The sequence below is a fragment of the Megalops cyprinoides genome, chromosome 2 (genome assembly GCF_013368585.1).
Source record: "Megalops cyprinoides isolate fMegCyp1 chromosome 2, fMegCyp1.pri, whole genome shotgun sequence".
Classification (NCBI taxonomy): Eukaryota; Metazoa; Chordata; class Actinopteri; order Elopiformes; family Megalopidae; genus Megalops; species Megalops cyprinoides.
In genome coordinates this window covers 57,655,447-57,669,086 of record NC_050584.1, presented here as the reverse complement: position 1 = coordinate 57,669,086, position 13,640 = coordinate 57,655,447, and the positions used below count along the sequence as shown (strand labels likewise).

At 50.9% G+C, this 13,640-nt stretch overlaps 1 protein-coding gene across 6 annotated transcripts in view; it reads left to right on the top strand.

Moving 5' to 3' along the window:
• LOC118769473 (rho guanine nucleotide exchange factor 4-like) overlaps window positions 1-13,640 on the top strand; it is an 83,725-nt gene that overhangs the window by 33,889 nt on the left and 36,196 nt on the right. For 4 of the 6 annotated variants that reach the window (XM_036516630.1, XM_036516607.1, XM_036516614.1 and 1 more), the window contains one exon: window positions 9,044-13,390. In XM_036516630.1, coding sequence (XP_036372523.1) covers window positions 11,891-13,390 — 1,500 coding nt within the window. In that variant the 5' untranslated portion in view covers window positions 9,044-11,890. Of the gene's footprint in view, window positions 1-2,251; window positions 2,320-7,894; window positions 8,312-9,043; window positions 13,391-13,640 lie in introns of those variants that run through there. The other 2 variants (XM_036516622.1, XM_036516588.1) reach the window with 2 other exon arrangements.

Here is a 13,640-nt window from a genome sequence, read left to right as displayed (position 1 = left end):
GGCTGTAATGAGAGGCTGCCCCGGCGAGGGGCACACCCATCGGAGAGCTCCTTAAGAATGAAATATTCATGCTCTGAAGACATGTTTTAATCATGGTTTAATTATACTGCTAAAAGACAAAGAAAACAGAGCTTTATGATCTCATTAGCTCTTTATGTTCCAAGTGGGGTCTCTTCTGGCCTGGAGGGGAATATAAGCATTGATTAGGACTGACTGCGGCCTTGTTAGTTATGGGTATAGGGAGTCGGGCGTCGGGCAGGCAGTGTTTTGTACATATGTGATGATTCTGTAGTAATGGCCTAACTGGCTTTTTGCATAAAGGGGCCAAGGCAATTTGTGCAGGTCCAGTCTGAAGGTCTGGAAGGCCTGTGTTTACATCTGTTGCGTCAATGAGTACAAAGGAGATTAGCTCCTTATCCTCCCATCCATCCATGAATATTGCAGTGCAGATATCCAGTAAAGAGGAGACCTGAGAAGAGGGAAGCTCTTACGAATGAGAGCCGCTGCCTTGGCAGGGGTATTAATGTCATCATGTGCTGTACAGGATCCAAATGGTGCAGGCTTGTTGTGTGTAGTCTGAATCCATCATGGGTATTGATTGAAATCTGGACCTACTGTGCACAACAGTGACAGAGGGTATTCTTACTAGTGCCTTGCTTTCTAAAATGTCTTATATGTCCACCATCAAAGTAATGCTCCATCCAACCTACTTATACTGACACCCCCCCACCCCCTCAACCAGTGAGACTGTCTAAAATATGCTTCTATCCTGGGAGCAATATTCCTGTATAGCGGTCTACAGTATGGGGAGTCCCTGGGCTCCCCCCAGCCCCCACCCCCATACAGAGCAGAGATCGAGTTACCCCCTCGAGTCGCCTGCGGGGGTTGAGGGGAGGCGGGGCTGAGGGTGACCTCAGGGCGTGACAGTGGGCGAGTGAGACTCAGAGCATCCTGACTGACTCCTAAAGCACACATGTACCCAAGGACTCCATCTCCATCGCAAGCACAGGTGAGAAACGGTCACCCCCCCCACAGCACCTGGTCCTGGTTGTCTGCTCGTTTTTGCATACGGAGCCGGGAGCTGATGGATGGGAGTGTTTTGTATCTCTCTTAATAATTTATTATTGGCCAGCTGTCACCCCTAGTCCTCATCGGTTGCTCTCTCTGAACGTCCTGAATGTGATTTGCTGATTTGTGATTTCATTCTGCAGTTTCTCTGTGGCTCAGTTTTCTCAGTTTCAAGGCTATATATCTGCCTTATATATATTCGTTTCTCTGGTCAAGTCAGTACAGAGTGTAGATCTGTTGAGATTAGTCCTGTTTAATTAACTGTTTGATGTGTAAAATTATCTGTAAAGTCTGATTGGATACATGACAGAGTAAAGTTATGTTTGTTCTGAAGTAAGTGCCTCTTACTTCATGGGAACTAAACAGCCGGGGGAGAGTAGCGGGCTGAGAGCTGGAGGCCTCCTCAAATGACAGAGGGCGCTTGTTACTCAAGACCCTGTTATCTTGTTAGTTATGTTACATGTTATTTTGTTCTCCACATGGCTGTATTTCTTTACATTGTGAAATTTTGTCTACTTCCCCCCGTGTCTGTATTCCTTTCTCGTCTTGCCATTTTGGCTCTGGACTCCGCATAGCTGTGTTCTTTTCCCATCTGCCATTTTGGCTCTGCTCTCAGCATGGCTATTTCTCTCTTCCCCTGCCATGCTAAAACCTGTGATAGCGGTTGGTGTCAGTGAAACAAGGATAGCTTAGCATAGCCCGTTTGGAAAGATCTCTCAGCTTCAGTCAGAACATCACAGTCTCCCTGCTTTTTTCCCATTGGACTGGACGCACAGCAGCCCACACCTGGGTCAATAACCCGCCGCTGCGGAGCCAGCACCTGGGAAATGTACGTGAGCATATGTGAACATTTAGTGTCAGCTTATACTTTATGATGGGGTGGATGCAGCAATTGTAACACACTGATCCTGTGAGGTGTTGGAAACCCGACGCAGCGAGCGCGCCTCCCTCCTGCGGGGAGTCTGGACGGCAGTCCTCGTCTGAGCGCGCCTGCACGCCGCTGCGTCAGGCGGAACACGGTGGAGCAGCCCGTTAGGGCCGTCTCAGGCTTCTGAATGAGAGTCACCCACAGGCATTCTCTCTCCGCGCGCGCTGGGAGCCCGTAGGTGGAGTCTGTAACGGCCAAGTGACTGGAAATGATTGCAAAGTGAACTGGAGTCACAAGCGTTGCGCGCCTGGTAGGAGGTGGATGGAGAGAGGAGAGTGAAGAGAGGCTGGTTACTATGCAGCAATGCTGACCTACTGGTGCAGGTACAGTGTGTGTGTGTGTGTGTGTGTGTATGTGTGTTTTGTGTGTGTTTGTGTGCTTGTGCCTCTGTCTTTGTATCTGAGGATATGGAGACTAAGGAGAGAATTGTTACCTAGCTGTGGTTCAGGTTTCCAGGTGCAGGTGGTTGCCTATGTATGTATGTGTGTTACCGCAGTATAATGTATAACCCATATCTTTTGCTTATCGACTGTGACTGCATCTTCATGACATGTGGGAATATAATTAATAGCTGTTGAGAACTTGCCAGTGTTATTACAGAACCTCTTGTGCATGTGCAGTAAATGTTCCCCGTGAGTTTCATGGTACAGTTTGTGTCTCAGAGCAGTTTGTATCACATTTGCACCTGTTTGAAACCCCTCCCCCTCTTTCTTAGGCAGGTCATAGCTTGGGTATGAGGCTGTTCTCACTCGGGTGACAGTAGATCCTGTAAGAGATGTCACCCAACTCTAATGCCACCTCTATAGCCTGGCCCCAGTCCTCCTGCACCACAGGTGGGCACTAAAGATGAAATCCGTAGCTACAAATACAGAAGAATACCTGCAACACTCACCTCTGTGCTTCACCAGGCTTTGCTTATAAACATGTGTGTACACTCCCACACTCTATAAATAATAGTCAATAGACAATCTACCCTTAACATGAGTGCAAACTGATAAGCGTTGATAAGAAACGAGAGACTTGCGAGAGAATAACTGTGTGCTGTGTCATTCTGAAACGTGGTTTCAGAGAAAACCTCTCTCTCCCTCTCTAGAAAAACACATTAAAATAGAACATAACTCTGTGGTATGCTTAAATCCCATCGGAGACGAGGTAGGCGTGGGCAAGCAGGAGCGTGCTGAGATCGTATGCACTGTACCGAATCTGTTTCCATGCAAAGCCCGGACGTCCCTGGAACGCACGTCTGGGAGCTAGAATCCCGTGAACCGGCCTGGGCTTCCTGTTTCACCCCTCTGGCAGAGCACACCTCTCTCCGAGCGTTACAGGAATAAAACAGCTCTGTTAGTGCAGAGCTGATAAGATCAGCAAATCATCTGGATTTAAATGCTGACGATCGAGGTGTTTTGACAAGGGGTGGGGGGGGGGGTCTGAAAATTTGATTACAGAGAGTGTGCGCAGAATGATTCCCATGGAATCTCAAGACATTGTGTGTGGTGTTCCATTAAAAATATATGCAGCTGTTAATTCCACCTGTATGTAGTCTGCGTGGTTGTGAAAGGCTGATGGGTTATTGTGTCTAGGTGCAAATCGCTGGAGCAAATCTCTGCCCCAAAAGCAACAAGTAGAGGCAAATAGTGCCAACCATTTCATGTAAATCGGTAAAAAATAGTGTAGGAGAACATGAGAGCAGCGCTTTGTGCTTTGTTTGGACTCATGCCTGCAAGGTGAAGCAGGCACATCTATTTTTACTCCAGCGAAGGAGCATTCCCTGTGTCTGTAAGAACGTGAAAAATCCACAGAAATGCTGTTTAACAGGACTCCAGTGTTTAATGTCCACACAGCCGCCGAGACTCCTCTCTGTCGAGCCGGATAAGTACGGGTCTGAGAGAGAGGCGGGGAACGAAAGAACAGTGTTCAGAGCGTCGATGAATTTCTCACCTTAACGCTGCAGGCCATGACAGTGTTCATTCATGTCAAATGTTTACAGTGTGATAAGTACAGTATCAATAGTGTTTCTGTGTTTTGGTGTCATCAATGTATAGTACTGTATGTATAGTACTGTATAATACAGCTTTTTACTATACTGACCATGCACATATACAGTATATACAGTATATATGCAGTATATACATATATATATATATATATATATATATATATATATATATATATATATGTATATGTATGTACAGTCTCAATGAGAGAGCGAGGGAGAGAGAGAGAGAGAGAGAGAGAGAGAGCGTGACAAGCTCAGCTTCGGCACCTGTCTCGTGACTGTCACAGCGGCTTTGAGCCAGTGCCAGGGTGGCTGTTTCAGGCTGAAGCTTGTGCCTTCTCTTATCATTTCCTCTTGCTGGACTCCAAAGACAGGACCTGGCCCGACACATGTCCAGCACAATGTCAGTGGCAATGTCAAGTCCAATTTCTTCATGTTTGTCTTTGTTTGTTTGTGCTTTGCTCCGTGGTCCCTGGTTTCACCCTAGCAGATGTGTGGCATTACGCTGGCTATTTTCCTAGTGAGGTGATTTACACAGTCTGTAACCCTTTTGTGGAGCACAACGGAAATTTCCACAGGGGCATTTTAGGTAGAGTTCCCTGCTAGAGGGTAAACAGCAGTGTTTCATTCAGCTTTCTAACCCACAAACACCAGCTCCATAGTCTCACAGCATAACCCCACCGCTCTACACCGCCACCCTGTGAGATTCACTTACACTCACCTGTCTGTTCAAGCACAGCGTTTCTAAGGCAACAGCTGAGTGTTTGTGCCTGTGAGTGTGGTAATGTACGCGCAGAGCAAAGCGCCGAAACAGACAGCAGGCCCCCGTTTCTCACCACAGATTCTATCGCTCGCCCCCTTCAGCACCGCGGGAGGTGCCGAGTCGCGCTCGTCCAAAACCAGCTGGAGCGGGACGGGGAGATCAGGTCTCATAGCTCTCCCCGTATTTAGACCTAAACTGCACCTGGCTTTGTTTTGCCGCACCTACACGCTGCTGTAGGCTGGACTGCGGTGCAATTCAAAAGGAAAAGTAGGTTTAGTTTTTTATGGATCTTTGCCGCCAAGCATTATCATGTTTGTCTCCTGTCTCCCGAGTCTCACAGCCTTGGAGGTTTCCAGTTACCTCCTGTTGTATCATGTGCACGTTGCCCTGCCTGCAGAAGTCAGGTATCCGCTTCGACTGCATAAAAGATTTAGGTCAGACGCTTGAGCTGTTGGGAGACTTCTAACCTGACTTCTAACTTGAGTTGAGCCTTCTAACCTGCAGTACTACAAACCAGCTCCTGCTCTGAAGTCCTTATGTCCATACTGACCACGTCACCACCAGTGAGTTGAACTTTCTTTGCATCACTCAGAGGCAGTTTTTACTCTTCCAGTGTGGAAAAGCATCTAGAGTCTTGCTTATGTGGTGTGATTCAAGGTCCATGTACAGTTGTTCTTTTACAGCGAGGCTAATTTATCAGGCACTGACCAGGTTTGTGTCCATTGATTTTACTGGCGTATACAGTGTCAGTTTCACCCTGTCAGTTTTCATTACTGGTTGTTCCACATGGCCAGAAAAGCCGCTCTCCTGGTTTCCTGTTGACGGCGCAGCAATAGGGGTGAGAGAGTTGACCTCTTGGTGTCGGTGAGTTCTCAGATCATGTGACCAGGACCTGGCTCAGGCTGTGTGTCATGCAGAGGTCTTCAGAGCTATATCTGTCACATCATAGATCCCATTATGTGTCAGCATGGCTTCGTAGAAATAAGGATCCATCTGAATCAGACAGCATTTTACTTTAGACATGACATTTACCGAGACATTCACAAGCAGCTACTGTTTGAATTAAGTCTTATTTTGACATTTTTATAAATCTTATTTTGACATTTTTACTTAGTTTGTTGTGTGCAAGCCCGTGCCAGCAGTGTAGCGTAGTGGTAAGGTACAGAGCTTGTAACTGAAATATTGCCGGTTTGATTCCCCACTGGGGCACTGCTGCTGTGCCCTTGGGCAGGGTACTGAACCCAGAATTGCCTCAGTAAATATCCAGCTGTATGAATGGATAACATGTATGAATGGTAACATATGTAAATTGTTCTGTGTAAGAGCATCTGCTAAATGGCAGTAATGTAATGTTTAATCAGTATTTTCATTTGGAAATTTAAAATTAAGCTTGAATCTCTTTATACAGAACATGTAATAAAGGAAATGAACTTGAGATACAGAAAAATACAAACTTTATGAAGTTCCCACAATTCCCACAATTTACCCCGTCAGTTTTGAGCTTTACCTGTGGATGTGTAAAGCTGGTTGTGTCACATGACATCTGTGGTGGTGGTGGTGAAACATCTACTGAGGTGAGATGTATGGACGGCAGTGTAGCGTAGTAGTTAAGGAGCAGGACTTGTAACCAAAAGGTTGCCGGTTCAATCCCCGCTGGGACGCTGCTGTACCCTTGGGCAAGGTACTTAACCCACAGTTGCCTCACTAAATATCCAGCTGTATAAATGGATAACATTGTAAAACGACTGTAACCTATGTAAGTCGCTTTGGATAAAAGCGTCTGCCAAATGAATAAATGTAAATGTGAGAGCTTGCATCCTCGGTTTGGAGAAATGGGTAAGCAGTCGCAAACCAAGCATGTGCAGCGGGAAGCGTGTGTTTTATGGCTGTCTGATTTCATCAGGTGTTCTATCTTTTGTCTTTCTTCGTGGCACGGAGGCGAGGCTTTAAGCACTTAAACCATTTAAGGAACTCGGATCTAATTAATCCCGAGAAATAAGGCCAGCCAGTTTCTGAATGGGCCGGCAGCCAACGGGGGCAGGATTTTTTTGGAGGTGCCCACCTGTCCGATCTAGTCAGGGCACACTGTTGTTCACCACTCCTGTGGACCTCATTGATCTGAAGTCCTTCATTCAGTCAAGTGAAATATGAATGTGAGTCATCCATATGTATGTGCGTGGGTCATCCACTCTAGCATCCTCACTAAACTCAAGGAGGAGAACTTCCTGCCACAAACACAAACACATCATCAAGGTGGGCCGGGGTGTACTGTAGTGGTTGCAGTTCTTGGCTTGCAGTCAGCAGATTGTGGCTTTGATTCTAGGTGGGTCACTGCCAGTGTACCCTTAAGTAAGGCACTTCACCCTCATTGCTCCAAGTAATATTCAGCTCTTTATAGGATATTAAGTTAAAAAATTAAGCTTTGCAATATGCCCTCAATAACAGTGGTGAGTAATAATTCTAATTAGGGTTTAGTGCCCTGAGGTGGCTCTCAGTCTTGGCTTTTGGGCCCATCTCTTGGCCTCTCCTTCATATTCTGTTACAGCCACATGCATATTCCCTCATAACAGATGTAGACACACCAAGTAATCCTCTTGCTGTTGCTGTGTCACCGCAGCAACCTGCCCTGTAATGAGAAAACGAAATAACAGACCTTGGTGTCCTTTTATTTATGCTGTACCTGTAAATGAGTTATCACGGGGAGCAAGGGAGGTCACCTTCGTCGGCTCGGTCGCGATTCCGAAAGTACAGAGTCAGCCTGCATGAGAGACGGGGCCGTTTGCTGTGGGGTGCCTCCCACCCACCGTCAGCTTCTGGCTGGAACAGCAGTGGAACATCAGGCCCCTGGCAGCCTCTCTCTTCCCCTGGAGAGCCTTGTTTATCACACTGTTCCTGCATGCAGCCTCTGGCGCACTGCCCTCTATTATTAAAGTCATTATTCCTCTAAAGAAAAATCCCACCGTTCCCCTCTTTCGGTTTCTGATTGTACGATAATTGACCCGCTGCAGGAAATGCCACCATATCTGTACTTTTCCACCTCACTGTTATCGAGTTCCTGTGCTGGCCCGGCTCTATATATAAAGTGGGGCTTCGCGGTGCCTCCTGTAGTTGATGTGAAGCACTGCAGAGCCTCGTTGGGTCTGGATTAGAAGGGGGAAGGTGCCTGGCGCTGCCTGTGAGCTGCCAGGGCAAGGGCTTCCAGAGACAAGGAGAAGTTGGATGCATACACGAGCTTACTCTGTGGATTTTGCGAGCGAGGTGTCACCCAGGCGCGTTGCTGCAGGTAGCAGGGCCCCAATGGGTGGGGCGTCCCTGTAATTCAACACTCCCCCGCCACTGGGAAGGGGGCCTGTTTGGGAGGATGGGCAGTGGAAGATAAAAGAGGACAAAAGAGGAAGAGCGAGGGAGAAAGAGAGGCGGAAGAAGTGAGAAGAGCTGGGAGATGTAGCCGTGTGATGTTTCTGTGTGAGGGGACATGGGAGCTGTGCTCAGCTGGGTGCTCGTGCGCGCCTGTGCTTTGGTTTGGGATGCAGGTGCGCTCACGGGGCTCTGGAGTGTAAGTGTCACCTGGGGGACATCGGGGGTGGGGGCTCTGTTTGATACACTTCGTATAGCTTGACCTTGTCCGACATGTCTGTACACACTGGTGCGTGGATAGTTATGCTATAACTTACGGCAAATCAGTTACATGCTTTGTTTGTTTTTAGAATATGTAGATGGAGATACGAGATTGATTTTGGAACATTTCCTGGGGTGATGTTTTTGATTTAGTCTGGTTCCTACGGAACAAAGAAATATCACTTCAATAACTATTTCAACAGTATTCCTTATGAAAGTTATTCTTGAACATTTTACAAGAACTCGTAAGATAATTATATAAAAAAAAGTACAATGTGTGTATTTGTGTGCGCATGAGTGTGTGAGAAAGACGGAATGAGCAAGGGAAAGAGAAACAGAAGATGATGAAGATAATAGATCAGAGGTTAACCATGACTGTAAGCATATGCGGTTTGAACAGTGTTGCAATTGTTAGATACATCAGAGCATAATGTAGCCCTCTGTGGCAGATCTATTCCAGGTACCAGGGAAATGGGGCAATTATCATACCACTGCTGTTCACACATAGAAATGTATTTTTATGAATGAATTACAGTCTGAATTACTTCCAGGGCTGTCCTAATGTTTTTTTTTTCTGTGTGAGGTAATGTGTTGTCAGAGGATCCTTTAAAATCAAATGCTGTTTTTGGTGTTGTATCTCACTCTGTTTTTCTCTTATGCTTCTGCATAGGTCCAGGACGCCCTCGAGGACTCTGTGAATGACACCGATCGTTTAGAGGACGGAGACGTGGGCCTGGACCCTCCGGAATGGGGCAAGCGGACGCAGGACACCAGGGACGAGTACTTCGACTCCGCCCCGTGGCGCGGTGAGACCTTCTCGGACCTCTGCGCCGACGGCGACGACCACTTCCCCACACTCCTGGGAGCCGAGGACCCGTACCTGGGATGGCGACTGGACAACAGCTTCCACCGGGTGGAGTGTAGGTCGCGGCCCAGGGAGAGGCGACCGCCCAGTAGAGGCAGCACAGAGACAGAGGACGCAAAGACTCCCGGCGGATGCGGTCTAGAGGCACATGAACAGCACAGCACAGACCCTCGCAGTGCAACTACACAGGCCACAGAGCGTCACAGCGGGCACAACATAGAATCACTCAAAAGGCACGACACAGAGGCACACAGCACAGCGGCATACAGCGAAAAAAACACAGAGAAGGACAGCGGAGAGACACACAGCACAGAAACACACAGTGTGCACGACGCAGGTACAGAAAGAGTGACAAATAGTATCGAGACACACAACACAGAAGACAGGAGAAACCATATAGAAACACGCAGGAGGGATAGCACAGAGACACAGAGAACCGCAGAACACAGTGAAAACAGCACAGAAGCACCCAGGAGGGACTGCACAGAGGCACACAGCACAGAGGCACCCAGTGAACACTACACGGAGACTCTCAACGGCCACACAGAGCCCCGGGAGCATACGTGTCCTGCCAGTCTTCAGTTGCAGACAGCACGTGAGGACATATGTTCTGGCTGTGCGACGGAACAGACTGAACTTTCGGGGCCAGATAAGGCCGTAAACAGGATCGGCCTTAAAGCGTCGTCAGAGGAGGCTGGACTTCCTCTCCTAACTGCTGCTGTTGCTGACCCCGTGAGAGAGGAAGCCCAGTTTGAGTGCGCCGGGGTGACCCGACGGGGCTTTGAGTCTGAGGACGCAGCAGAAGTCTGCCAGCTTATCTCGGATGTCCTGGGGTCGCTGGACGAGAGCACAGAGGAGCCGAGCGAGACTGCATCTGGGGAGAGCCCGCGCGATGTGGGGGAGGGGGGTGCTCCAGTGAGCCAGCCGTGCTCTAAACCGTGCAGAAAGGTCAGCGCCGACGGGCAGCCGGAGGAGCGCCCTCTCTCCCCCCGCAGGGACGGTGAGGTCGTTAGCTCCGTCTGGTCTGGTCCCGCGGCTTCCTCGGAGCTGACGTCAGAGACCTCATTAGGAGAGCGGAGAGAAGTCTCTGTGCAAGCCACACCAGAGTGTCCTGGGAAGCACGGCCTTGTTTCTGTTCGCCTCACACACCGCACAGAACACGCCTGCAGCCCCTCAGAACCACACATAGACGCATCAGAGGTTTCCCACTTAGCCAATGAGGGCGAGCCCAGCAGCATCCTCACAGACTTTTCCTCCGAGCTCCGGTGTGACCCGCACACGAACTGTGAGCTAACTGTGCTGAGTCACTCAGACCTGACGCCAGAAACAGGGGAGGGGTCCGCCGTCACCCCGGCAGAACCCGAACATGTGAATGAATTCAGTGGCCTCAAAGATGCCGACTGTTCTTTCCCTGGGGACGTTATAAGCAGCAGTGCCTCAGATCTGGATGATATCCCAGTGCGGAGAATAGAGATCACGTTAGGTACCCACTCCAGTTTGTGCAAGCAGGTCCAGTCTGGTCTGGACCAGCTAGAGCCGAACAGCGTGTCCAATCAGCACTGTTACACCTCATCCGAACAGCACTCTGACTCAAACAACAACACCAAGGCTGCTTTTGAGCCACACTCCAGTGGTCCTCTCAACCACACGGTTCCTCCACAGGGACCGCTGCTCACGGTCGCAGAGCGGTCAGGGGATTGCTTCTCAGATGAGGTGGACAGTCACTCTGGGGACTGTGACAAAGCCGAAGTCGCAGCTCTGAGCCCCGGCCCCAGAGCGCTTCAGGAGATCATAGACGGGGATGCCGGGTCTTCTGCCGAAACTGTGGTGGTAGAGGAAACTCCCAGGGCTCTCGACCCCATCTCTGAGCTGGCCTGCAGTGACTTTGACGTCATCTACTGTGAGCTTGACCCATCTGAAGTGGAGGAGTTGGAGAGGCTACACCAGCAAGGGGTTCTGACAGACAGGGAAGCTGCAGCCAGTGAAGACCCTCTCACATACAGTGCCATCCCCCCCCAGCAAACAGATGCTCAGTGTGGAGACTGTGTGGAGGATAACAGCATTGACAGGGTCGGGGGGATCCTAGGCTCCCAGCTGAACCAGCAGGACAGTGACCCAGAGAGCTCTGGAGACCAAAGACTTGAATCTTTAGCCTGTTACCTGGAGACCAGGGGTATACTTTTGCACACAGTGGAAACGGAGGAAGAGGGGCAAGCCTCTGCTTTAGCGAGGGAGTCTATAAGTAGTGAAAGCCCCAGCTCTTCAGAGTTTAGAGACTGCATTGTAGCTGAAGAGCACGCTGAATCAATTCACCCTAGTCCACAGTCACAACAGGAAACTGCAGCTGTAGTGAAACAGCCATACCAAGACGTTCATTTGAATTTGCCCTCAGGTAACAGTCTTGAGCCCATTTTAGAGTCAGATCGCCCTCAAGATAACTGCTTTGCTGCGGAGGATGACATCAGTGAAGAGGAGGGGAGGAAAGTGACAGCCAGCACTGGATGCGAAACTAAGGACAGAGCCACTAGTGGTATTTCCTCAGACAGATCGACAGACCTCCACCATCCAGAGAGTATTTGCGTAGAGTCATCCAGCGCAGACTCTGAAAAGCAGCTGGGTGCCAGTGGTCCTGATCATGATGAAAGGAAGGCCATGACCCCTCTGCCCAACGGGGATATAACCAATGAGAGACACCGCAGCCCCACTGTAGTCTCACAGGACCTGGACACCATCAGCACCAACAGCGAGGAGACGGACGATAACCCCGCCTCTTTCCCGGGCAGCAACACAAGCCTCCACAAAGTCGTGAAGAGCAAGCCGGCGAAGGGCAAGTTCTCTGTCTTCTCCAAGATGCCCTCGTTCAGGAAGGGCAAGGGTGGGGCCAAGGGTAAGAAGGACTCCCAGGACGGGGGCGCTGAGCGGGGAGAGGACGTCAGGGAGGGCACGCTGGTGTACAAAGTGCACTCCCCCTTCTACAGGTCGCACCTGTCCCACGGCGCGGCGCAACCGAGAGAGCCGGACCGGCAGGGCGAGAACTCGGATGACGACGTCTTCGACAAGGACGACGTCCTCAACCAGACGGTGCAGAGGGCCTTCGGGGGTGGCAGGTGCGAGGAGGAGTACGGCTTCTGCCCCTCCACACCCCGCACCCGGCACGTCCGGCAGCTATCCCAACAGGGCGGTCGCGACGGGGACGGCGGCAGCAGCCCCGAAACGCCTCAGTCCACGCCCCCGCCGCCGCACGAGGGCCCGGGCTACAAGCGGAGCAAGAGCAGTGACAGCCTGAGTCTGCGGCTGAGGTTCGCCCAGGCCCACAAGTCCCTGTCCAGCTTCTTCGAGTCCAAAGCTGCGGACAGGGAGCATGAGGAGGAGGAGGGGCAGCCCAGGGCAGAGGGTGAGAAGAGGGCCAAACACGCCCGGAGGAAGCTGATGCGGGCCAAGGAGGCGGAGGCGCTGAAGCGGGCCCTCTCAGCGTCGGACGCGGAGAACTCTAAGCCGGCCCGCTGGAGCCACGGTGACCACGCCCCCCGCTCTACGTGGGATGGGCCCAGCCCCCAGGGCTCACCCACCAGCCTGCGGGCGGCGTGCCACACCGACCCCCTGAGCAAGAAGGGCGTCTCTGTGCAGGACGGGACGGGGGAGTCTTCTCAGGAGAGCCGGTCCGAGGGGAGGAGGAGGCGGGGCCTGCCCAACGGGCTGCCCCTCAGCTGCCCGTCGCCCGACTCCAGCCCACCCTCCTCGGATGACTCGGAGGTCACCCCCCTGGATGATTCCACCCCCCTCTCCCCTGCGGCGGCCCAGGCGGGCCATCTTACACCCAGCGGGGCACGCCCTGTGAGCTCCTTCGAGGGAGCAGACATCCCCATCAGACCCATGAGCCCGAAACCCCAGAGTCCCCGGCCTGGGGGGCAGCGCAGAAGTTTCCGTTACCCCTCCTCCCGGGCCAGCGCCATGTCCCTCGTCCTGCTGGGGCAGGGGGTCAGTGTGGAGGGGCTCTCGGACCCCCCTGAGAAGCCAAAAACACTGAAGCCTAGGGTGGCCCCGCTCCTCTCCTCAAACCTCCCGGACACGGACTACCAGCGTGAAGACAGCGGGGTGGGCAGCCAGTCCCAGATCAGCCTGGTCACCTCCATGTCCGTCAATGAGCTTGAGGTAAGATGGGCCACACATAGCTGGAGCTCCGTCTGTGGAACTGTGGAAAATTCATTCATGTGTTTGTTTTCGGTGATATTTATTTTAGTTTTCTATTTAGCAGAAATGCATTTAATTAAGGAAAAGGACAAAATAGAACGCAGAGTGCAAAAAGCATGGTGCAGAATATGAAATGTAAAACTGTACTGTCTTACACAGTTATGCAATTTACTATTTGCTGCTAATGAAAATAAAATGTATGACTTGGATA